Source organism: Apodemus sylvaticus, chromosome 5, assembly GCF_947179515.1.
Source record: "Apodemus sylvaticus chromosome 5, mApoSyl1.1, whole genome shotgun sequence".
NCBI lineage: Eukaryota > Metazoa > Chordata > Mammalia > Rodentia > Muridae > Apodemus > Apodemus sylvaticus.
Genome location: NC_067476.1, coordinates 49,270,869 through 49,297,755, shown reverse-complemented (window position 1 = coordinate 49,297,755; position 26,887 = coordinate 49,270,869). Strand labels below are relative to the sequence as shown.

Sequence of the window (26,887 nt, the reverse complement as noted above, 5' to 3'; positions counted from 1 at the left end):
TCTTTCCTTCTTTTTTGAGGGGGTGGGGGATTTTTGAGACAGGATTTTTCTGTATAGTCCTAGCTGTCCTGGAACTTGCTCTGTAGACCATGCTGGCCTCAAACTCACAGAGATCCACCTGCCTCTGCCTCATAAGTGCTGGGATTTAAAGGCATGTGCCACCACTGCCTAGCTGGGTCTGTGGTTTCTTTAATAATCACAGAGATGGTGTGTTGGGAAGATGAGTTCCCAGATTATTCTTAAAAACTCTGAGATGAAGACAGTGTCATGACTATGTTATATCAGTGACTCTATTTCTGTAGGATTTCTAGCCCTATTACAGGCTCATTGTCTAGATGAAATTTACTAATACTCTGATGCCTGCAGGATCAGACATCCATGGCTGATGACAGCAGTTTCAGTGGGAGGCAACCACACTGCTTTCTACGCTGTCGCTTCTTATGGCAACTCCGAGGATGAGCAGGTGGGCCTGCAAGTGAACTTTTTCTTCCCCATTTCTTGAAGTTGTGCAGAGTCCACAGCGCTTACATACTATTGGAAACTGTACATCTCTTCTGCCACACAAGATTACTTTCTATCTGTCTGAAAATTGATTACTGAAAAAGATGTTGATAGCATCCTTGCAGGTATTCATATTCATTTAACAGTGCTAAGCAGTGCACAAAGCTATGGGAGCAATGCGTCTTAAGAGGAAATATCCATCACCTGAGTGGAAGTCAAGACTATGAGCTTTTAATTTTATGAATACTCGAAGTATAACACCATGAATTACATCACAGGAGAAGTATTTTTGGCTGTTTTCTCACCAATACACCCTTTCCTTTGATGCCCATCCATCAGAAGCAATAGATAAGCAGTGGCGGCAAAGTCCCTAGAGACATGTACGCTGTAAACACTGTTTTGTGATTTCATTAACTGGACATTTCCAAGCATTATCTATGATAACAAAACTAATACTGGCTATGAAAACCTTTTGCTTTTAATCCACATCCTTGTATTCTTGGATTAGCTATCTTTTCTGGATGAAAGTGGTGGATGATAATCCAACAAGTATGTCCACTATCACAACTCTAGCCAAACTGCATGCCAGAGATTTGCACAGGAATTAACCCTGGCTCAAGGTCGAGGACTGATTTCTACATATAGGCTGCGGCATAAATGTCCACTTCTAAGCATACACTGGATAGAATCAAATTATAATAGAATTTCAGAGGACTTCCTATCTATTATATAATTTCTCCCTTTAAAAACATGCTGAATTAAGTTCAGTTTGAATCACATAGCCATGACTACAAACTATCTTCTGACTTACAAGCACTTTAGTTTCATAACCTTCAGGGGACCAGAATTTTGATGAGATTTTTACATTCAGTCCAAACTTTAACTTACCGCCTCTATGAAAGATTAACTGTGTGCATCTGTGCGCCTCTGATTGCAATAACAGATTATGACTGAGGATTCTTCTTAGCAACGAAAACATGACACAGCAGGGGGAAGAAAAGGGTGACTTCAAGAGCCACTTCTATGCAAACTCTGCACTTGTTTGGGTTAATTTTGACCAGTTACAAAATTTCTTGGCATAAAGTAAAAAGACTTATTTATGCACACAACACTGAGTTTAACTCTGAAAGTAGTAAATTCTTTACATAACTTTGGTATAAAACTTACAATTCATATGCCCATTTCACTCTTAAAAACCACTAGGATAATATATATACTGGTTACAAAAGTCAAACTGCTTAGTTGTATTGTGAGATTAAACTGGGTTATAAGCAGTTTTCAGATAAATCAGTGGAACTCTTAGAAAATCTATTAAAACAATGATTTTTATGTTAAACAATCAACCATTCAAATGTGGACTGGTCAAAGCTTCCAGTTCCCTATTAGCCAATGACTCTAACTAATCTTACTTGGGACACACATTTTCATGGTAATCTAAAGTCTCAGATTTGTCAATTTAACCCACTAAGCAACAGCTGGTGGATTCAAAGCACCATCCACTACACCACAGGACAGCTGGTCCAGGGACTTTGTGAGTTCTGGATTTTGTCTTCCCCGAGCTGAAAGGAAAAGGTTTACCTCTAGCAGAGCATCAGCTGAGTCATGAAGACAGAGGACCAGGGTTCCTACTCGGGCCATGTTGTTGACATATGAAAAGGTTATTAAGAAAATTGTTGCAAGGTGGTGCAGGAACATAATGCCGAAGTCCTCAAGGAAGGAAAAACAAAATACAGTAAGTGTTCAGCAACATCGTAGTATTCCACCCCACCCATTTACTCTCTAGGCCAGAACATGGGGGGATGTCCACAACCACAGCATTGCTGTTCTTCAGTGGTTAAGATACAACTCCTTCCTGATTGGGATTTCCCATTTATAGGAGGAGATATACAAGTGACCAGTCCATGGAGAAAGAGGTTCAACACTGTAGTGGGTCAGATCACAAGGGTGTGTGTGGGTGGGGGGGGGGAATCACCATAGAATTTCAAACAAAGAAAAGCACTACTTAGACTTGTTTTCTTGCTTTGTCATGTTTAAGTGTCCCACAAAGGCCCATGCTCAAAGGCTTAGACACAGTCATGGTATTACTAGTACCTACTGGAATAAAGTTAGGATGCTGATAGAATGCACTAGAAGATGTTAGAAAGTAGACCCTTTCCTGTCCCTCATTTTCTAGCTGCCATATCATGAGTAGCTTTTACCTATATGCTCCTTCCTCAATATACTACGTTGCCATAGACCCCAAAACAATATGTCTGTCAATCATCCATTGACTAGAATCCCAGAAAACATGAGCATAGATCAACTCTTTTTTCTTATAAATTGAGTTGGCTCAGGCATTTTGTTGCAGTTACAACAACAACAACAACAACAACAACAACAACAACAAAACCTAACAAACTTTAAGCTCTCTGCGACAACAGTACATACATATTTTTCTGATGTTTAGTGCTTATAATTTCTGAAAACACATGCACACAAACACACACATACATACAGTCTCTCTCTCTCTCTCTCTCTCTCTCTCTCTCTCTCTCTCTCTCTCCCCCCTCCCTCCCTCCCCCCCTCCTTCCCTCCCTCCCTCCCTCGCTCCCTCCCTCTCCAAACTCCTCTGGAAATGAACCAGAACTTTGCATGTTAGGGAAACACTCTTACATTCTATATTCCCATCTCTCTTTCTACTTCTTACTTTAAGATAATTCTTACCTAAGTTTCCTAGGCTGGCTTTGAACCTGTACTCTTCTTGCTTAGCTATTTAAGCAGTTGGGATTACATGCCTGTGTTACCAGGCTCTGATATAAGCAATATTATTTATTTTAAGCATGTGGTATATGTGAAGAAATATCTAGCCGGGCGGTGGTGGCACACACCTTTAATCCTGGCACTTGGGAGGCAGAGGCAGGTGGATTTCTGAGTTCTAGGCCAGCCTGATCTACAAAGTGAGTTCCAGGACAGCCAGGGCTACACAGAGAAACCCTGTCTCAAAAAAACCAAAAACCAAAGAGAGAGAGAGAGAGATCCAGATATCCAGTTAAGGTGACAGCAGACCTGACTCCTAGGATGGTCAGTCTCTGTTGTTTACATAAATCCTAATAAACAATATATATATATATATATATATATATATATATATATATATATATATATATCCCTGAAATTCATGTTAAAATCCTAATGACCAAGAGGAAGGTATAGGGGAGGGTATTGATTAGATCATCACCAAGATTAGTGTCTCTATATAAGAGGCCCATGAGAGCAACACTGTCCCATCTATCACATGAGGACACAGCTGGAAGGTGTCATCTATGAACCAGGAAATGAGCCCTCACAGGTGCCAAGCCTGTCAGTGACTTGAGTTGAGACTCACAAGCCTCCAGAACTGGAAGGAGTAAATTTGCCTTGTGTACTGCCAATATGGTATTTTGTTTTAGAAGCTGAGGCAGTAAAACCACTCTGGAAATCAGTTTGGTGATTCCTCAGAAAATTAGACATAGTACTACCTGTGGACCCAGCTATGCCACTCCTGGGCATATACCCAGAAAAGTGCTCCTACATGTAATATGGACACATGCTCCACTATGTTCAGAGATGCCTTATTTATAATAGCCAGAAGCTGAAAAGAACCCAGATGTCCCTCAACAGAGGAATGGATACAGAAACTATGGTATATATACACAATAGCGTACTATTCAGCTATTAAAAACAAGGAATTCATGAAATTCTTAGGCAAATGGATGGAACTAGAAAGTGTCATCCTGAACGAGTTAACCCAGTCACAAAAGAATGCACATAGTACGCACTCACTGATAAGTGGATGCTAGTCCAAAAGCTCAAAATAAACAATTTACAATTCACCCAGCACAGGAAGCTCAAGAAGGAGGAGGACTTAAGTGAGGGTGCTATGGTTCCTCTGAGAAAGGGAACAAAATACACAGGAGCAACAAGGGAGGCAATGTGTGGAGCAGAGTCTTAAGTAAAGGCCACCCAGCGAGTGCCCTACCTAGGGATTCATCCTATAAACAGTCACCAAACCCTGACACGTGTACCAAAAGCGTGTACCAAAAGGAGCATGCCATGGCTGTCTCCAGAGGGGCCCTGACAGAGCCTTACAAATACAGAGGCAGAAACTAGTAACCAACTATTGGACTGAGCTTGGGGTCCCCAATGGAGGATCTGGACAGTGGTCCGGAGCAGCTGAAGGGATATATAGCCCCATGGGAAGAACAAGGACACCCAGACACCCCAAGACTCCCAGGGACTGAACCATCAACCAAGAGGTACACATAGCTCCAGCTAAAACTGTGGCAGAGGAATGCCTTGTTGGGCATCAGAGGAGGAGTGGTCTTTGGTCAAGTAAAGGCTCAATAGAGGCCCCAACAAAGGGAAATGGATGGGAGGGAGGAGGGGAGTAGAGGGGGAGGTGGGAGTGTGTTGGGTAGAGGGGCATATACTTGGAGGCAGGGGGTAGGAGGAGGCATAGGGAATTGGTGGGGAAGGGGGATTTTGGGAGGGGGAAATTGGGAAAGGTTTTACCATTGACCATGTAAATGAAGAAGATATTCAATTAAAAAAAAGATTAAAAAAAAGCAACTGAGGCAGATTAAGAGATAGATTCGTTTTGGTTATTGTATGAGTTTCTTGTAGTGTGCATCTCCTTGTTAGTGCCCTTTGCCTAGAATATCCTCACTGAGTGACAAGGGAAGAACCTGACATGCTGGTTTTTCTAATAGGAACGGTGGGAACAGAGTCCATGGGGGAAACTATAGATATTCTTACTGTTTTCTCTTGGCTATTACCATTATTTTTTAGATAATTTTGTTTTTATTTATGCGTATACATTATGTAAATTATTTGTCCTCTGTGTGCAGTGTGCACAAAAGCCAGAAGAAGGCATCATATCCACTTGGAGTTGGAGTTAACAGCAGTTGTGAACCATCTGACAGGGGAACCAAACTCAGGTCCCCCTGGAAGAGCAAGCAGTAAGCTAGTTATTTCTCTTAACCTTTGGGGAAGCTCTCCAGTTCTAATCACCACTACTTAAAAACATTATTTGGTGAACAGAAAAGAACTACTCTATTGTTTAATCACTAGTATCCCGGGAAGCTAACATCTGGGCTGATAGAATAATGGCAGGTTAGGAAGTGAATGATAAAATTCTTTCCATGGCTTCAGAGGTGACTGGCTTATGAAACTAGAGTAGCCATCGAGTTCTTGCAGGTCCTCCTCAGGGTAAGGTAAGGCAACTGTTTTGCATTTTACCCCTGCCTTCCCCTCCTGGCACTTCTCTTAGGACTGCTCTCTAGTTGGTTCTGAGAATGACTATGGTCTGCAGGGCTTAGGCTGTCATTTGGCCAAGCTATACTGCGTTTTTGCTGACATAGAGGCAAGGTCAACTAACTGAATACAGCCCCAGCTCTAGGATGTAAACTCATCTTTTGCTCCTGGGGAACATGGCAGCCTTAGGTCTTCTCTAGAGCTGCTTTGTTCTTTTCCCTCTGAGACAACTTCGCATCCAGAGCCATTGACATTTGGCTTCCTAGTTACTTACCAGCCCTGGTCCCACAGACACTGTCTCTACAACTCAAGAAAGTATCTATTCCTAAATTCTAGTCTCTACTTTAACTCAGTTAAAAAATTGCCTTTTAGACATGCTCCACTCCCGGTTAAATCAATTTCTATTTTAACATGAAAGTTCAAGAAAGTTATGACCAGGAACTTATACGATGACTCGTAAAGACTTTCTGACTCTTTCTTAGATTAATTATGATTCATATACTATATGAGAGGCAACTTGCAATGCAGGTTCCAGCTCACTAGCTTTTTAATTTCTGGCAAAGGTATCAACTTCCTCATTTTGCAATGAAGATGCTGCATTAGATTTTTTTTTTTTTTTTTAGCAGCTGTCAATTCTATGACTCTTAGCTTAGTCGCTCTGGTGATTGACCCTTGAATCTTTAAGCAACTAATTCCAGACCTGTCTAACTTAGAGATTTAGAGAAAGTATACCCATTCAGGCGTATGCGAGCAAAAGCATGCATCAGCCCGTCAAAGGCTCTACCTCTAGTTTATAGAACTGGAGCTGTTGGTGTCACTCTGATTCTCATTTTGAAAAGTCACCATTGACACCTCTAATACTTTTACAAACTTTCAGTTCACTTTGGTGAAGACGCTCAAGGGTCCCTTTGGTTCCCAGGAAGGCGCCTCGCATCGATAACCTCACATAGAGAGGTCAATCTCTGAGATCTAAACCATATGCTAGTTCCATCAGTGAGGTTAGGTAATTAATAACTAAAACACAATGGTGTGTTTTCAACTGACTCAGTCTCTAAACTAGTGGTACGGCACTGACGGTGGCAGGAAAACAGTCTGTCTTGCCTTGGTTAATATTTCAGCCCACAACAGAACAAATTTGAGCCACCTGCTAACTCAGGCTACCCCACTTCCTCAGACCCAGCAGGGCCTTACACTATCTCATAGCTCACAGATGGACGAAAAATGATGACCACATTGAGTAGTGTGAGGAACTGAACACAGGCACAACATAGCTGTTCTCGATTACTGAAACCCTAACAATTCTTTAGACTATCCAGGGCTTTCCTAGGTTCTCAAAGGCAGAAGACGCCAAAAGGTCTCTGGCAGACAATACAAACTGCTCCGCCGTTGTTTTTCAGTGAAAGATGAATTCTGTTCCCCGTGACCTGGACAATGGTGTTTTACCACACGTTACTCTTCAACACAACAGCCGAGCTGAAGCAGCCCTAACCCATCAACTGCTATGTCAAACCGAGTCTTACACAGGACTAAATCAAAACACACGGTTCAAGAGCTCAGGGAGTTTACAGTCGCCTATGCTAACAGGCAGCTTTTGACATCTAAGTAGCCAAGTACCCCAAAAACAGTTAGGCTAGGTACCCTCATCCTCCCTACTGTTCAGCCCCAAATGGCTGCTCTCAGCTTACTGAAAGACAGTGATCAAAAGGCTTTTCTCTATTAGTTTTTGAAATGAATAAGTGTAAATTGTTAAAGCACTTATGGAAGATTAGGGCCACTTCTCAATTAAATTTCCTAATTTGTATGTGATATAAATGTCAACAACAATGCCTGTCAGAATAACATGGAACCTTCAAAAATAAAAGCCTTGTTTTTTTCAGATAAAATTTGCTTTGTGAAGATGAGCTTTGACTCTAAATCCCTTGTTCCAAATAAATAAATAAATAAATAAATAAATAAATAAATAAATAAATAAATAAAATGAAAGGTTTGTTTTTTTACTGCTGGTGTGCACAGTGGCAGCCAGAGCAGTGGACCAATTTCTATTATAGTCATATCTACACAAACAGGAAAGGCCAGGATAATGGTCTTGTTTTACATTTATGCTTCAGAAGATCTTAGACATAGTCAAATCCCTCTGATTAAAGCCACAAAGTCCTCACGCCTGTTACTCACACCCTGTCATCCAGCACGTATCTTTGAGCAGGCCTTAAATTTGATCCAAATAACTGTGTTTTAAAAACTGTCCATTTGAATTGTATCAGCACAGGGAGGAAAATTTCCATTCTCCCATTCGTTATTGCTGGAGATGGTAGCATGCTTGTAGACAGAAGTGTGGCTCATAGAATATTAGGCTTTAGGTTGACAATGTTTTCCAAAGCATCTCCTGTAGGAGAAATCAAGAGCCTGGGATCCATTGTTGGCCTTAAGGTGAGTGCTTGATTCCAAGCACCAGAAATGTCCCTTTCCGCAATGACCCAAACCACCTGTAATGTCATTTTGTCTCTTGACACAATTGTTCAACCTCAAGAGTTCCCTCTGTGTTCCCTAGCATTTTCCAGAGCCTCCACCATCTTGTTATGGCCCCTCACGTTATCAGAGAAAAATGGAACCAGATGCAGTTCTGACCCAAATTCCAGTAGAAAAATCTGAAATAAAAGAACTCAAGGATAAATCATCCATTTTAATGGCAAAACTTAGTTAGACAGAGTCCCCAGCTGTTAAAACAAAACAAAACAAAACCACACTTTTACTTCTCTAGCGTAATTTTATACACAACAAAGTATTAGCACAATAAAGCCAAAGAGATAATCACTCAGCAAAACATACACGCCAGATTCTAGATAACACAGCTCCCTCCATGTTTGCTATATTAGAGTCTTTAAAATGATATCTTCTACCTTGAAAAGGGACCATAAATTCATCTCAATGTACCCGCCTTTATTAAGATAGAATTACATCATAAAAAGCTATATCGCACACAATACACTACGTGTAAGAAATCAGTCCCAGGACTAATTGAAAAAAATATTATTGAGACCTCATAAAAGGAACAAGGCTTCTGAGATTCTAAGTGAGGGCTGGGGCAGACATTCACAGACAGTGAAGATGGTAAATACTTCTAAAAATCAAGACAGTGGAAAAGCCTTTGCTCAGATGCAAAGAATGTATCAGTTGTCTTGAATTTAATAAAGTTAACACAACTCATAATTCTGCTCAAAGAATAGATATGAGGCACTACGACCCATTCAACAGATTTCTAGGGCTCCAGGAAACAGGACGACAGCAGAATTTGCAATGGACGTCATCTTATGATTTCTTTCCTATCTCTGCCTCCCTCTCTTCCTCCTCCCTCTCCCTCTCTTCCTCCTCCCTCTCCCTCTCTTCCTCCTCTCCTTCCTTTCCTTCAAGGCTCATTAGTTATTCCACTTCAAAGCAGAGAGCAGAAATTGACAGGAAGTACTTATGAGTAAAGTTTTATTGGAACACTCCTGCACCCACTCGGTTCCTTTCTGTCTAGGTGACTTTCTTGCTCGGGTAGCACAACTGAAAAACTCCAACAGAAAGCACCCACAACTTTACAACACTTTCGGGCCCTTACAGAAAAGTTTGATGACCCTTATTTTAGAATCATTCCAAAGGACATCATGTGAGAAACTCAGTTACGTTATGCAATGCAGCAGGTGTAGCCTTACTTTCTTCTGGCAAAGAATATGTAAGAGATTAATCACAGCTATTCTGCAGCAATCCACACCAATTTAATAGTGTTCTTGAAATTCATATAAACTATAAGGAGTTCTGAACGGCACTCTCATCAAAAGTCTAATGATCAATTATAACTACAACTTCTAGACAATTGAAAGGCCAGCAATGGCTTCCCTAGCGTCTAGAAGCAGGAGCTGTGTGTCCAGATTGACCAGAATTTTTTCTGTTGCTAGAAGCACCATTATTTTATGGCTTCTGGAAACAGATATACATGAGGCAGGGAACTGCTGTGTAAGCGCGTTCACCTGATCTTTCTCCTGTACAACATTTATGGTGCCCTTTCAAGATTGAGAATTCATAATCTTGTCCACTGTGAACTAGTTAATATTTAATCTTTAATTGACTTTTTATTACACTAGAAAGGAGCACAGTAAAATGTTATTTGTGCAACAGAAACAGTATGATAGTGCTATCAATCACTTCTGGCGGGGGAGTCAGAGCACTGTGCTAGAGCTGCAGGGCCCTGAGCTAGTCTTCAGTCTCCCACCTCTCTCCATCCAAGCAGGCTCCCAAACCTACTGACTGCAAATGACGTCAGTGTGTCTAATCAAATACACATATGCCATTTTTCTCACAAGTTGTCAACATGCAACTACCTGGACTTTATAATGGACTCTCTAGGTTCTGTTTAAATCACCCTTGACCTGGCCATATTAGTTTTGCACGAATTTTAATGAGACATGGCCACTTCTGAGGTATTAAAAATATAGTTTATGTATGTCTGAAGAACTCCATTAGTTCATAGATGAATCTCTCCATTTTCTGCAGAGGTCCCTATAGGAGCTCAACCACTAAAGCCCATCTAACCTGACAGCATCCAACACCATCAGTAGGGGGCAGACTGTGCTCAACTAAAACCAGAGCTACTTGATGGGACTCCAGCCAGCATCTTCATTTGCACTCCCCAAGTCTTGGGGCCCAAATGATGATGAGCAATCAGAGACTTAATTTTGTGCTTCATGTAGAGGGTGGAGAACATCTCCTCCAGGCTAAACAGCTGTAAGCTATTGGGCAGAGTTCAGGGCAGCTCTCACAGTTAGCAACCATATTTTCCTGTTCTTCTTCCTTTAGCCATCCCAGTACCTGCCCCTACAGCCTGAATTCTAGCTGAGGCATTTCCTCAATGCTTCTTTTTCCTCTGGGGTAGAAAGTATGTGTTTCTCTTCTTTCTAAACCCCACTTTTACAATGACTACCTAGTAAATACCTAAGCACCTTCTAATTTGCCTAACAACTTTCATGTGCAGAGGCTCCTCCAAGGCTGTGATTTCACCCTGAAGGCAGCTCCATAAGGCAAGAATACTCAGAGCTTTTTTTTTTTTATAGATGGGAGCTGAGGCACCCAGATACCAAGTTCTTCAAAGTCACATTTTGACAACAGACTAGAGCCAGATCCTAAAGCCAGTTCCCTGTAGTCCAGTGTTCAGGTTGGTGAATAGCCTACTTATAGCTTCTCAGTGACAAATGTAAGAGGAAGATTGACTGTGAAGAGGCAGAGGAGAGGGTTAGGAGAACCCATCAGGTGAGGGACAGACAGAACAAGGACTGCTCCTGGGAGATGACAAGGGCATCATGAGAACCAGGCTGCAAAGAGTGGCCTTGGGCAGGAGGCACAATGCTTCCAGGAAGGTCAAAGTCTCGAGCATGGCTTGTTGGTATTTATAAGAATGGGGGCTGAACGGGGTCATGATTCCAGGATAGTCAGAGCTACAATGAGCCAAAGTGGAGATTTTTCTAGGCTCTCTAGAATGACTTGAGATGAATTCCCCTAGAAGACCAAACAGCAACTTACAAGTGAAGAGAATATCATAAGGAACAGAAGATCTTCCTCCTCCCTAGGGAGGAAGACCTCTAGCCAAGGCCCTAGACTTATGTCATTTACTCCTAGGTATGGGCCCTTGTGAAATACAGCAACACATAAGTTCTTGTCACCCTCCTGTACCTATGCAGATAAGTCTTTCCAGTGGCCAGACATCTGAATCAAAGAGCAAAAGATAAGCTTCATCTTTAAAAAGGCATGTAGAGCTGCTTCCCTACCTGGGCGAGATCATATCCTACAGCCTGTCTGCCTCCCAGTAGGTTCTCAGCAACCAGGGACACAGGAAGCCTGCTTTAACCAGAGACACAGGAGGTCAACCCTAACCAGAGACAGCCATGCCAGGAGGTCTGCAGTAACCGGGATCACAGGAGGCCTGCTCTAAATAGAGACACAGGAGGTCAACCCTAACCAGAGACAGCACTGCCAGGGTCACGGGAAACCTGCTCTAACTAGAAACAAAGGAGGTCGAGACTGGCTCTAACCCAAGTCACAGAGTTCTACTTGCTTCCAAGGAGGCCAGAAGATCCTGGACAGATGTCATCCAGACCTTAAGAGAACACAAATGCCAGTCTAGTATCCTATACCCAGAAAAACTCTCAATCACCATAGATGAAGAAATAAAGATATTCCATGACAAAACCAAATTTAAACAATATCTTTCTACTAATCCTGCCCTACAGAGGATACTAGAAGGAAATCTTCAGCACAAAGAGGGTAACTATGCCCAAGAAAACACAAGAAACCCAAAAGAAGAGAATCACGCACACATAATACTACCTCTAGCAACAAAAGTAACAGGAATTAACAATCATCTGTCTTTCATGTCTCTCAACATCAATGGACTCAATTCCCCAATAAAAAGACCCAGGGTAACAGACTGGATACATAAACAGGATTGAGCATTTTGCTCCATATAAGAAACATACCTCAGTGACAAATACAGACACTACCTCAGAATAAAAAGTTTTCCAAGCAAATGGTCCCAAGAAACAAGCTGGAATTGCCATTCTAATATCTGACAAATAATCTTTCAGCCAAAAGTTATCAAATGAGATAGGGAAGGACACTTCATATTCATCAAAGGAAAAATCCACCAGGACAAAGTCTCAATTTTGAATATCTATGTCCCAAATGCAAAGGCACCCACATTTGTAAAACACACTTTATGAAGCTCAAAACACATACTGAACATTGCATGTAGTGGGAGATTTCAACACTATACTCTCACCAATGAACAGATCATGGAAACAGAAACAGAATAGAAACACAGTGAAATTAACAAAAGTTATAAAGCAAATGGATTTAACAGATATCAACAGAACATTTCACCCCCAAACAAGAGAATATACCTTCTTCTCATGGAATCCAAGAGGAGTAGAGGGCAGGAAACAGTCAAACTCAGGGCTGAAATCAACCAGTTGGAAACAAAGAATCAACAAAACCAAGAGCTGGTCTTCAAGAAAATCAAAAGAGATAGATAAACCCTTAGCCAAACTAACTAAAAGGCACAGAGACAGTATTCAATTTAAGAAGATCAGAAATGAAAAGGAAGACATAACAGAAACTGAGGAAATTCAAAAAATTATCAGATCCTACTAAAAAAGCCTATACTCAACAAAACTGGAAAAATCTAGATGAAATGAATGAGTTTCTAGGCAGATGCGATGTACCAAAGTTAAATCAAGATCAAGTAAACTATCTAAACAGTCCCATAACCTCTAAGGAAATAGAAATGGTCATGAAAAACCTCCCACCCAGCCCCACCTCCAAAAGCCCACAGACAGATGGTTTTAGTGCAGAATTCTACTAGACCTTCAAAGAAGAGCTAATACCAATACTCAAATTTTTCCACAAAATAGAAGCACACAGAACACTACTGAATTCATTCTATGAAGCCACGGTTACTCTGATACCTAAACCACCCAAAAAACAACAAAGAAAGAGAACTTCAGACCAGTTTCACTTATGAATATTGGTACAAAAATACTCAATAAAATTCTCCCTAACCAAATTCAAGAATATATCAAAACCATCATTCACCATGATCAAGGAGGCTTTATCCCAAGAATGTAGACAAAGTTCAATATATGAAAAATCCATTAATATAAACAACCATCCACTATATAAACAATCTCATGGAAAAAAGTCACATAACCACCTCATTACATGCTGAAAATCTTTGACAAAATATAAAAGTGATCTACAGATTCAATGAATCCCCATCAAAATTCCAACACAATTCTTCACAGACAAGGAAAGAGCAATTCTCAACTTCATATGGAAAAACAGAAAACCCAGGATAGACAAAACAGAAAAGAACTTCAAAAAGAAAAGAACTTCTGAGGGAATCACCATCCCTGTCCTCAAGCTGTACTACAAAGCAATAGTGATGAAGACAGCATGGTATTGGTACAGAGACAGACAGGTTAATCAATGGGATAGAATCGAAGACCCAGAAATAAACCCACATGCCTATGGACACTTGATCTTTGATAAAGAAGCCAAAAACATACAGTGGAAAAAAGAAAGCATCTTCAATAAATGTTGTTGGTTTAACTGGCTGTCCGTATGTAAAAGAATGAAAATAGATCCATATTTATCACCTTGCACAAAGCTCAAGCCCAAGTGAATCAAAGATTTCAACATGAAACTAGATACACTGAATTTAATAGAAGAGAAAGTGGGAAAGAGCCTCAAACTCATTGGCACAGGGGGAAATTTGCTGAACAGAACAACAAACTTCCTGAAAAGTTCTTAGTGAGTGCCAAGGACTCAAAGACCCCACGGAGACCTCCTGATTTTGATTAATCATTTTCAAACACAGTTCTAGGAAACTATAATTTACCATATTTTTAATAGTTGTTCCCATAAGGATAAGCTGTATTAGAGGGTAAAAAAAGAGCCTCCCCCCCACCAAATCTCAGTGGTATAGACAAATTGTTTCTTACCAATGCCATGCTTCTGTTGGGAGATGGCATAAAGGAAGGAGTCTGCTTGTCAATCATTTAGGGGTTTTAGGCTGAAGGCAGACCCATCTGAAATTGTACCAATCACCATAGAAGAAGGCAAGTGAACCCTTTGGAAGGTCTCACCACAGCAATTAAATAGTGTAGGAGCAATAGAAATCAATGATGTTCAGAGTCTGCTAGTCTCAGCTCTGTACCTTTGGTGGGGGTCAATGAGCCATACAGTTAGTTCTAGACAGCTGGAAGGGTGCCACTCACCCTCAGGTGGTCACAGGAAAGCTAACGGGAACTGCACCTTGCTGGTGCACCAGGAACCAGTCCAGTTCTGCTTATTTATGCTTGTGACATGCCCATGGGGCAGGTTTAGAGACCTCCTTTCTTTGCTAAGAAAAACCAACACACAGAAAGGCAAAGGAACTTCTTCGAGGTCGCACTGGGGACTGTGCTGGACAGGTAAGGGGCCCCCAAGCCCTTGACTGTCACTCTAAGTGATACCCTCCTTAATGCTTTCTCTTAATGGTCAATTTACATCCATTACTGTAAGATGGGTTTTTCTAATTATGCTAAAATAGGTCTTTCCCCCTATGAATTCATGGTAGCTGCTTTTCAAATGTTCTTATTTTGGAAAGAAGCGCTCACATTAACTTGCTCCTTTTTTATGATTACCATGTTAATTTTGATTGATTAGGAATACTTAAATCTATGAACACTAGTTTAGTTTTAGTTCTTGGCTTAGATTTGGCCAAATATTGGTTATTATGTGCCAGGTGCTGTTCCCATTTTTATCCACTGGGCATGGTGTTAATTCTGTGTATATTATTTCAATTCAATCTATGGTATACTGGGTCCTTGTAGGGCGATTAAAGGACGTATTTCTTTTTACTCTAAAGGAAAAGTCTGGCACATGGTAGACTCTATAAGAGAGCCAAAATCCTACTGTAGTGGACACAAGTTTCTACAAAAAGTTACACGGGAACGAGTCATGCCAGTCACCAAGACTTCCTTTTGCTATATTTCATCACTAAGTCTCTCTCTGTCAAGACTGTTTGACAAGATGAGTGCTCCTTCCAGAACGAGAGAAAGCACCAGGCGGATACTATCAGCCAACTCTGGAGCTGCTCCAAGGAGGCCTGTCTGAACATCAGCAGGGCCCATTGGCCAACAGCCCAGGCCTTCGAGCCAAACAGCAGCTTCGTTCAAAGGGACACGCGGTTTAGACATAAGCAAGCTGTTCTGAACGGAGCTGGGTATTTATTGGGGTAAAATGGAGATGTGCAGGAAAATGCTCACTGAGCACAGGTGGCCAGAGCACAGAACTGGAACAAATAGGAAGCCTTGAGGAAAGTAAGGTCTCTCAGTACTGGGAACTAAGAAGATGCTTGATAGTTTTGATGGTATCTTAACTAATTTTTCTTTTAAATGACAGAAAACTTTAAGAAAAAAGTAAGGAAACATCTTCAGGAAGGTTTAACCTTTTTTTGTAGCATATATTTAAATTACAAGTCCACCGTGTCTTTGCCCTTCCTTTACTGCGGTGTCCCCAGTAAATCCCAACTTTGGAAATGAACAAGTCACCATATTCTTTCTCAATACACAGCAGGGATGAGTGCCTCTCCTCTCCTCTCATTTATAGGGGACATTTCTAGATTCTTGGTGGGAAAAAAAATAATGTTGAAAAAAAGAGAATGACCCTCGGATATCAAGATCATTTAAAAAAAAAAAGATTGATTAACAACTCGGTAAGAAAATTGATCTCTACATCCGAGCATGCCGGCTCTAGCCTGTAGTCTTAGCACCCAGGAGGCAGGCTCAGGCAGCACGTCTGAGCAACATTCCCTGTCTCAAAATAAGCAAAAACAACAAAAGGCATGTGAGTGCTGGGGAGAGAAGTGATCTATAAACTGTTTAAGATTCCAATTCAAAGGGCAGAGAAAGAACTTCTCAGTTAGCATTTCTAAGTCCTGGTCTTTGTTGGAATGACCATTTGGCTTGCTGTGATTTAATGGCAGTCCAAGTCCCAAGTCCTGCTAATCCCCTTTAAGGACCTCACACATAGCCAGCTTCCCAAAGCCACTTTCAGCCTCTACTGCCCACAGGGCTTTAACAAGTCTATCTGAAGATGAAGAAAGGATGGTTTCAGACAGCTGAGTTCATTCTTCCATGTAAAGGGCGGAGAGCGTGCCTGGCCGCCAGGACGTACCATAAATCACCAATGGCTGGAAGAGGATGTCTTCCTGATGGGAGTGCAATGGTATGGAGCTGCTGGAGACCTGAGGGGCCAGGGAGGTGAAAGGACAGCTTGGAGCTGCAAGTTCTAATGGCAGCTAGCAGGGAAACGGTTCCGTATTAACACCTGCACCAGCTACTAAACAGGTCTGGGGATGGCCAAATGCCCATTTTGTGTAGAAACCAAAATAAGCCAGCTATGTCAGGAATATACACAAAACCATTCTGGTGAAATGAAAAGAGTTGCCAAGCATTTTAATAGCTTTTGGAAAAAAACCCATAAAACTAAGTTTTAAACACTTATTCACAGACTTCCTGGTCAAATTTTCCTTTTTCCTTTTTTAAAGGTTTATTTATTTATTGTATGTAAGTACACTGTAGCTGTCTTTAGACACTCCAGAAGATCTCGTTATGTTGTGAGCTACCATGTGGTTGCTGGGATTTGAGCTCAGGACCTTCGGAAGAGCAGTCAGTGTGCTTAACCGCTGAGCCATCTCTCCAGGCCCAAATTATCATTTTTCTTAAGTGTTCCCTATCTGATGTCTTAACTATACTAAAAAAATATAAAGAGCTATATACTTCACTGTTTCAAAGCCTACAAAAGTGGTCAAGATGATGCCTATTTGTCTTACAACAAGGGAGATTTCTGCCTATGGACAAGACAAATTATGTACACAATGAGAAAACTCAAGCAGGTGGAGGAGCTCAGTGACCTTTTAGAATAGGAATGTCTCCTAGAACTATGCTCTTAGAAGCAAAAATCAGCCATCCCCTGCTCAGTTAATGTGGCTAACTGTAGATAGCACTCCAAAGTATCACCAGGCAAAGGAAGACTCCATAAAACAGGGGAAGCTACAAGAGGCTGTAAGAGGCTCATGTCAAGAGCACGACAGGACAAGGCAGCACTTGTGAAATGTGTCTACTCTCAGAGTGAATCTTAAGACCTTGCTTTGCAACCCTGGGCACTAATTCAGTCTCACACTGCGTGGCCTTAAGAGACTTATGCTGATTCATCCAGCATTAATTTTCTCAAGTTGAGAAAAAAAAAATAAAACAATGTTTTACATCTCTGTACTATATAAACGTGACTTATGTGGCTACCAGAACAAAAGAGCTACTGGAAAAGCAAATACAAAATGAGCTTAAAATGGAACCTGGCTCGGAGAAGATCATCAGTCTAAACGGTCTGACTATCAGAGTAAGGAACACTCTGCACATGACAGGGGAGAGCTGGCTGGACAGCATCACTGGAGATTCTTTAACTGATTCCAGCATACTTGCTCAGAAGAGTAAATGAGCCACAAGTGTGGGTGTTAATGAATCACCCAATATGCATAAGCTGGTCTTGATGGGACCATACACTTCAGATGCTTAGATATGTTAGGATCATATCCTAACATAGTTAGGAAAGACTTTTTCCTATCTTCTTCTTCCTTTTTTTTTTTTTTTTGTTGGCCAGGTATATGTCTGCTGCTGGAAAGAGAGAGTCCCACCATTGAGAACACCTGCACCTGTGCCTACACACACACACACACACACACACACACACACATGATAGACATATGGGAATACTGAGAATGTAGCATGATGGAGAAAGGAAGCAGTCAGTCACATGGTATCCTCCCCAGGGGGTGGAAGGGTGGGGCCAGAATGAGTGAATCCAGTGCTCAGAAGCTCACACAGACACAGTCTCTCAGCACAAGGAACTCTAGGGGAGCAGAGGGGCAACGCGGAGCGGGATTCATTCAGGAAAGCTGCAGCTGGACGCTACATCCGTGTTTCTCAACCTGTGGGTCATGACCCCTTTGGCAAACCTCTGTCTCTAAAAGCATTTATGATTCTTAACAGTAGTAAAAGTACAGTTACGAAATAGTAATGGAATCATTTTTATGGTTGGTGGTCACTACAGCGAGAGGAACTGTGTTAAAGGGTCGCAGCATTAGGAAGGCTGAGAACCACTGGGCTAGAGATTCGGCTAACTGGAGAACTCGTTTGTGCATATGGGGATACTAAGGCTTCACTGTAATTCTCAGAAGCTATTAATTTCTCTTTATATTCAATTTAGAGAAGATAAGGACTTTGTTGATATTTTTATACACATGTGATAGACATACATATATGTAAGTATGTCTAGGAACCTGCATATAGAATCATGCATGTATACTTGTGTTTGAGATAGAGAGCTCTGTCTCCCAGGCTGGCCTCAGAGTCTCACCCTTACTGTAGAGCTAAGGTTCACCATACACTTGTGATTTTCCCATCCCCACCCTACAGATGTGCCTGGCTTTGCTGCTGTATTTTTGCATGGTTAATAAAGAACACTGGGTTTGGAGGCAAGATTGGAGAGGGAGGAGAATCAAAACCAGCACAGACAGACAGACAGACAGCATTCCTGTAACAGCGCAGGGACTGGGTCTAACCCTGAGCTCCAGGAGCTTAGGGACGCCTCTGACACTCTTCGCCCAACTTGAACCAAGCCCATGCGACACCACGACTCTTACCTTCCTTTTGATATCTGTGAACTGGGAAACCATTAACGACCAATAAAACGACAGCTCCAGGATGTAATAGTAGTGAAGGTCAGCAGTGAGTGGCTGAGGAAGAGAAAGAAGGGGAGATTTACTTCACAGGAAACCCAATCTGGATCCCAAAGCCACGAGCTCACACTGCCTGGTAAGGCAGGCTGCTGCTGAACACGGCAACCCCACTGTTTTCTTGGTAGACAATGGTGCTCCAGAGGCTGCCTACGGACCGCAGCTTGAGAACAGCAATTCCATTTCATCTCAAACCCAGAGAGCACTAGCCACGGCGGCAGTTTGGGATTCATTATTGAGGGGAACAACAGCTTCTGTGACTCTATCACACACAGCAGCTACAAGATCCCTCAGGCAACTCGGGGCATGTCCTAGAGCATACACAGGACAGCTGTGGTGACAGTTCAAAGCACAGAACAAGTGGGTGGCAGGGATGCTTTCCGGAATGGTCAATGAGGCATAAGTTCAAGAGAGCTGTGTGTTTAGAAAAGGTTCAATATGATGCTATATTCAAAACAAATGATTCCGAAATATTTATTTAAAGATTAGAGGGACAGGAAGGCTGCCAACTTACTTGACTAAGCAGATAGCCAGGATGTCTGAGATGAAGGCCCAGCTCCATAGCTTGGTAGTGAAGTTACTTACTTATAAAATGGCAGGGGTTGGGGATGGAGGATAATGCCTGTTCTGACTGTCTCAGAGGCTCATGGAGACAGTAAGTCAGTGAGTATATTTTTCACGCACACACCAAAAAAATTGCGTAAAATTTAATGTTTTCTCAACAACACTTTGATGAGCTACTTTTAGTTATTTTTACTGAGCTATAATGAAGTGTCTTGGTTAAAAACACAACAAAACTCTAAAACTCTTCAACTACATTTATGCTACTGTTCGGATGGTAACACTCCATACCGTAAAGGGAATTAATGTTATATGCACCCCCTGCCAATCACGACATAATGGATAGTTATCACAAGATGACCCTTACTTGCTTAGTACAGGGATCAAGGAAAACTATGTGACTCACTCATATTTCTGATGAGGTACATTATAGGCTGAGATATTAGATTGGCAGTTTTGAACTCTAAGTGACAAGAAAAATTACTACAGACTTAAAGCTGGTGTCTCTACAAACCCATGTGGTAAAGCCTGATAGTCAATGGGATGGAATTTGCAGACTGGAGGACTGCTGGGCAGGAGGGAGGTCATGAGAGGGAGAACTCATGAATGGCTCTCACAATGTCTTCTCAAGGAGTTCTGTGACCCACTGACCTAAAGAAGCCTCTGTGCTCAGCTTGAAGGAGATCTACTTCCCCCTGACATGCCTCTTTAAGGCTGAAAGACATTAGCAAGGTATTTAGGCAAATGCTGCTGTCAGCGATGCAGCCTGGGAAAATGGCCCTAGTTGGAGCTAAGGTCAGATTTGATATTGATGAGATTTTCTGACTTCTGGCATCCTCATCTGGGAAAATGCCTCGGAGGGGGTCACAGGGCGAGTCAGATCAAGTCGGGAAGTGAGGAGTTCATGCAAGAGCATCTCCGTGATCAGCACTCGCCAGCCGCTCTGCAGTGGGTGAAACACTCCCGTGACTCACTCTGAGCATCCTGAAATCTGTAAAATTACTACTCTCGTTTTTCATCTAGATTATACAGCTGACAGAAAATTGCTATCAATTAACTCAGGTTAAAAGGTTGCATCCAGGTCTCTGAGCTGTTGAGGCCCTGATCCCTGCATTAGACTTCTGCCTCAAGCACGCATGCCCCTTGTAACGAGCTGTACAAGGGTCAACTGCATATAACCCGGTCTTACTTTTATCCTTAGGATACACACCCATATTGAATTCTTACATGTGTAACAAATGGGCATTCTCATATAAAAGAAGGAATGTTTAAAACTGAAGTACACTACTATTTTTCACCTAAAAATCTATCTGGTTACTTATATATGTGTTAAAGACATCATGAATATTTCATGAGCTTGTTCAATATTTAAAAGAGCACTGAAGGCTTGAGACAGACTCTGGACTATAATCTGCTCTATGTATTTATATACATATGACTTATACAACACATATGACTTGCATATATGGTATTAAATTTCCTATGCTTCCTACACAAGGAAAGTTATTAATTTTTATTATCACATGGCACTTATCAAGGCTAACCACTGTTGCCAGAGATCATGAGTCTATCTTCACCTTGGCGAGTTCTGGGTGGAATTACTCAGTATTGGGCTATGATGCCTTACTAGCAGAAGACCATTCTTGACTGAATCCCCATAGATGGGCACCTTTCTTTCTATCCTAATGGTATTTTCCACTTTTATTTGTTTGTTTTGTTTTGTTTTTTTGTTTGTTTGTTTTTTCCAGACAGGATTTCTCTGTGTAGCCCTGGCTGTCCTGGAACTCACTCTGTAGACCAGGCTGGCCTCAAACTCAGAAATCCACCTGCCTCTGCCTCCCAAATGCTGGAATTAAAGGTGTGTGCCCCCACTGCCCGGCCTCCACTTTTAAATATAACCGTATCTCCTAGCCTTTCAGACTCTCTTTTCATGCTGAATCTACGGTGCTGTCTGTGAAACAGCCCACAGCTACTTTCTGGGCTACAGTCCTAGGCATTCATCTGAAACCAAGCAACTTCTCAGCTACAGGCAGAACTCGAGAGTTATTCTGGGCTATACTTACAGTTAAAAACAAGGTTAAGTGTTACATTTTATGTGACATTTGTCGCAGTGTCTCTCATGTTGCAGAATATACCTTTTAAATGTGGGGCACAGTCGTGGCTGGCATGCAAACATTCCAGCTAAAGTTTCTAGACGCCTTTGATGTTCTTTTCCAAGTAGAAAGGTAGACAGGTGTGGATAGTAGAGTACAGTTGGGTTCTGTTAAGTGTTTGGTTTCTGTCCACCATGCCTCAGTCTCTAATGGTTATCTCAGGAACTCTCAGCTTTCTCCAACTCTGTCAAGCTGCTTATGTAAATTCTTTCCTAATCTAAATAAATTAAGAGATTCAAATGCAAAGCAGAATTCTATTTTGATGTCCTTAGCCTTGAAGGAGCACCCAGTGTCAGCCTCTACCAGTTGTACTAGCCTTAAGCACACAGGAAGTCCAAATGTACCCCAAGGTGCTCGTTACGATACCCAGTTCCATTTGCTACCCTTACAGGACAAGTCCCAGCTAACTTGAAAATTCCCAGTTCTACCTTTGATATTCCAATATTAATTGATTGAGGGATGGCAAAGACTTGTGCTAACAGTAATGAACTCATAAGAAGATGCAAAAGAACAGCAAGGGCGGAGATGGAAAACACTCCCTTTTAAGGGCTATGACTAAATTTCAAAAATGGTGTCTCCTATTTTACTTACTGAAACAATTCAGCCATGTGTGATGGCATTAGTGCATTTTTCTGCATTTGGAGAAGTAGTGTGTGGTGATTTACGTCTTTGGAGGCCACTTCTAAGCTACAAAGTCAACAGAACTCAGCAGGCCAGCTCCAGCGCCACACTTGAATGTTCACATTTGCTGCTGGGGTAAGCCTGCACTGCCAGCAGGCCTTCAGATTTTCCTCTGTACTAAGAAACAGGAACCGACCACCCATTAAAGTGCCTACATCTTGTTCTCCAACAAAAGAACCTTCCAGGTTTTTTCCATCTGCTAAAGCAACTAGACTTTGATTATGCATCTCAGTAAGAATACACAAAGTCCTGCTTTCACTAGGTTACGGCAGGCGCTAACAAGCAGGTGCAATATCGAAATATAAGTGACTACTCAATCTGTTTGACACCAGAAAGTTGACCAAAGGAATATCTCCTAGTCTGTAAACCCCAGAAATCAGGCTTCCTTACCTGGTAAGGGTAGTTATACCAGCAGTGTTTTGTATTCCACAACCAAGGGGTCTGGAAAAAATAACAAAGAAATAGACTTTACATGCTTTAGAATATTGTTAAAACAGCAGGCATTACACAGTACATTCTCTCTGGAGCCGAGTTCTCTCTTAAACCTGGAGATTTGCAGATTCTGCATGTCACTCAGCTGTATTCCTGCAATGTCTCAACAGCTGTGCCTCCAGAGGCAGATGCAAATCCTCCATCTCACTTATGGGAAGCCATCGCTAACGACTGGTACAACCTACCCTGGAACACCTAGGCCTTGGTATTTACAAAGCCCTCTTCCTCGTGCCTTGACCAGGGTTCATCTGCCATGCTTCCCTTCAGCAGGATGATTCAGAGGAATCCCTGCAGTATATTCCATCTTTCAACCTGTGGTCCAAGTTTCTAGGACAAATCATTCCTCATGGTGTCAACTATTTGTCTTACAAAAAATATAGTGTTAAAAAAAAAATCTAAGTATTCACACAAATCCCCAAACCCATAATAACCAGATATGGATTGATTTGAGTTGAGACAGAGAGATGAACCATCCAATGACATCAGAATCAATGTCCTCAAACACATGTCTCAGCCATCACTAGCCATTAGGTTGGTAGTACATATCCCATCCCTGCACGCTTGGTATACCTATATTTGTTCTCATGACTCACCACCCTGATCATCACTTCTGGAAAGCAGGGATGAAGTTGATGAGTTTCTGGCAGCCTATACCTGTTAGGCCTTTCTATGTCTAATGCACTGTAGTGGTACTTAGGTACACTACTACTGATATTTGTACAATAGCTACTGATATTTGTCTTAATTTTTTTTAGTAAGTAAATGCAGGTCTTGAGTCTGGAAAACCTTTCTAGTCACATAGCTCAGTATTTCCTGAACTGCAATCAAGTGAGACTGTGCGGTCCCCTGCTGAAATGGTCACTGTGTCCTCTCTGTGAGCCTGACAAAACTGAGGTGAAAGAAAGGGCCACTTCGTGAAGTAGAATTTAAAATGTCTGCTCAAGGGCTCTCTAACAGGCACAGCAGACACAGGCCTGAGCACCACAAACATGGATCCAACAAGGTTTGCCCTTTTGCCTTCTCCCCCTTGTTAAAACTCATTAGGGTTCATTCCGAAAGTTAACCCCTAAGGTCCATTCCCTTATTTGGCCACTGATTCATTCCTGAGACAAAACAACAAAACAACAAGAAGAAGAACAACAACAATAAAAAACAAGGTTCAACAATCAAAATTCATTATTTGGCTAATATGTTCAATCAAGATTTACAAACTCATCCTAGCATAGAGTCCCCCTGTTCTCCTTAAAAACCCAGTCCTGCAAAAAAAAAAAAAAAAAAAAAAAAAAAAAAAAAAAATCCAAAAAACAACAACAACAACAACAACAAAAAAAACCACACCAAACCAAACCAAACCAAACCAAAAAGTCACCTGCTTGCTTGCTGCTTGCTTAGGTCTGCCTTTACACACACACACACACACACACACACACACACACACACACACACACAGCACACACACACACACACAAGGGCCCTCCTCCCTTACCTCTGCCAGTCTCTGTGCTTCCTGTCTGTCTGCTTCCTTTCTTTACACAGTTGTTCTGTTTCTGACTGGTTTTCATTTACTATGGGCCCAACACTCTCCACATTGGGTAGTCCGGCTATCCTTGATTTGCTGGGGGTCTAAGTTGTGTCTATTTCCTTCTTTATACCATTGATATTCACTGACTGATGGCAGGGTGTGTGGTAAGAATGTGGGTAAGAATGGCTCCTATTAGCACATATATTTGAATGCTGGGTCCCTAATTGGTGAATCTGTTTTGGGAAGGATAAGGAGGTAGGTGTGGCTTTGTCGGAGAAAGTATGTCACTGGAGATTTGAGGTTTCAGAAGTTCACACCTGGCCCAGTCTCTCAGCCCCTCCCTCTTAGACTCTCTGCCTCCAACTCGTGGACCATGTAGCAAACTTTTTTCTTTAATTTTTGACCATCTCTATTGAGAGAAACTTTAAAGTGTACAATTTAATGTGTGTACAAGTTGTTCTTAGCATAATATCATATGATCATTGCCATAATCTCAGCTTAGAATTTTTTTATATTGGATAGTTTCTTTATAGTTTCTGTTATCTCCTTTTCCTGTACACCCTCCCCCTGAAGTTTCATACCCCCCTCTCCCTTCTTCTATGAGGTTGTTCCCTCACCCACCCTCCCACCTACCTACTCCCACCTCCCTGCCCTGGCATTCTCCTATGTTGGAGCATCCAGCCTTCACAGGACCAAGGAAGGGCCCCTCCTCCCATTGATGCCTGACAGGGTCATCCTCTGCTACAGATGCAGCTGGAGCCATGTGTACCGCTTGGTTGATGGTTTAGTCCCTGGGAGCTCTGGGGGTCTGGTTGGTTGATATTGTTGTTCTTCCTATGAGGTTGCAAACCCCTTCAGCCCCTTCAGTCCTTTCTCTAACTCATCCATCAGACCCCACAGATCAGTCCAATGTTTACAGTTCCAGCACCATGCCTGCCTGCCTGCCACCACGCCTCCCTCCATGACTGTCATGGACTCACCTTCTGAAACTGTAAACAAGCCCCCAATTAAATGCTTTCTTTTACAAGTGGCCTTGCTATCTCTTTGCAACAATAGAAAATTAACTAAGACAGGGCAGAAATGAAGATCAAATGAGATGGCCTATATAAAAACACTATGGAAACTTTAAAAGCTTTGCAAGTTAGTACATTTTTATACCATACAGACTGAAGGTCCAGAAAACACAGAAAATAATGGAAATAAAAACAAGCTAAATTCTCATCAGCATTAACATTTTTAAATTATAGCACATTTTAGTTTTTCTCCCTATGTGATAGATATAAATAATAGATTTATTTTTAAATATACATACATAAGCATGTTTTTAAAATGTGGGTATAGCATAAAACCTATTTTAAGGGGCAGTACAATTATTTACTGCTTTTATCTCTGATAAAGTTATTTATACAATTAGCTGAAGATCCCCAGGGGAACATTATGTCAAGTGCATATTTCCCTCAGCCTCTGTACCTCTGCTCACACAGACAGGTCAGCAGGTCCTGAATGCAAATGAAAGGAGTCAGTGAGGCCTGGAAGCAGCCTGGAAGAGCTTTCTGGATGTATCAATCTCAAGCCCTCAGGGCACAGTGCATCTTTCCCCCCCTCAGGATGCAGTGCAGATCTCTCCGACGGTGCTCATCCCTTCCTGTTGCGGGCAGGACAGCAGACACAGGGAAATCCAGCACCAGGGCTTCTCTTCCCCTTTCAGCTTCTCAGCATATGTTTTATTCTAAAACCGAGGCCTCTCCCTGGGCGGATGTTGATCATCTAGACCCATGGCTTCCGTGGTCCTGCCATCTGACTGCCCTCTGCAGAAGACACCGGCCTGTCTCACACTGATCTGACATTAATGGTTGTCGAGAGATGGAGAATCAGTTTTTTTCCAGGAATGAGTGCCGCTCCTAAGGGATCCATCTCTAAACACAGATAGGAATTACACTAAGGGGCCTCGTCAGACTGTCTGTATAAACAAACAAACAAATCAGCGTATGTATGTCTGTAACGATGATGATTAAGGACTGAGGAGTCATGAGGATGATGGAGGGCATGGGAGGAGGTAGAGGAAGGAGGGCATGGGAGGAGGTAGAGGAAGGAAATGGAGAGAAAAAGGAATGGAATATATTCATATAAGAGATTATTAATAAATACATTTAATAAATAAATTATTAATAAATTAATAATAAATAAAGACATGAAGTAAGAAATAAGACTGGGTAGGAGGCAGCTAGGGGGACTTTGGGGAAGTGGTGACTCTTGGCATTTTGTCTAGGTTCTGCCCCACAGTTACCTGCCAACAGCCAGGTATGTCTGACTCACTATAAAAGGGGCTGCTCGCCCCTC

The 26,887-nt window shown here is 41.8% G+C and overlaps 1 protein-coding gene across 1 annotated transcript in view; it reads right to left on the bottom strand.

The window, feature by feature from the left end:
- Cers6 (ceramide synthase 6) overlaps positions 1-26,887 on the bottom strand; it is a 248,154-nt gene that overhangs the window by 38,664 nt on the left and 182,603 nt on the right. The window contains exons 5-7 of the mRNA XM_052182623.1: positions 22,924-22,974; positions 19,046-19,138; positions 2,080-2,208 (exon numbers count right to left, since the gene is read on the bottom strand). Coding sequence (XP_052038583.1) covers positions 2,080-2,208; positions 19,046-19,138; positions 22,924-22,974 — 273 coding nt within the window. The remainder of the gene's footprint in view (positions 1-2,079; positions 2,209-19,045; positions 19,139-22,923; positions 22,975-26,887) is intronic.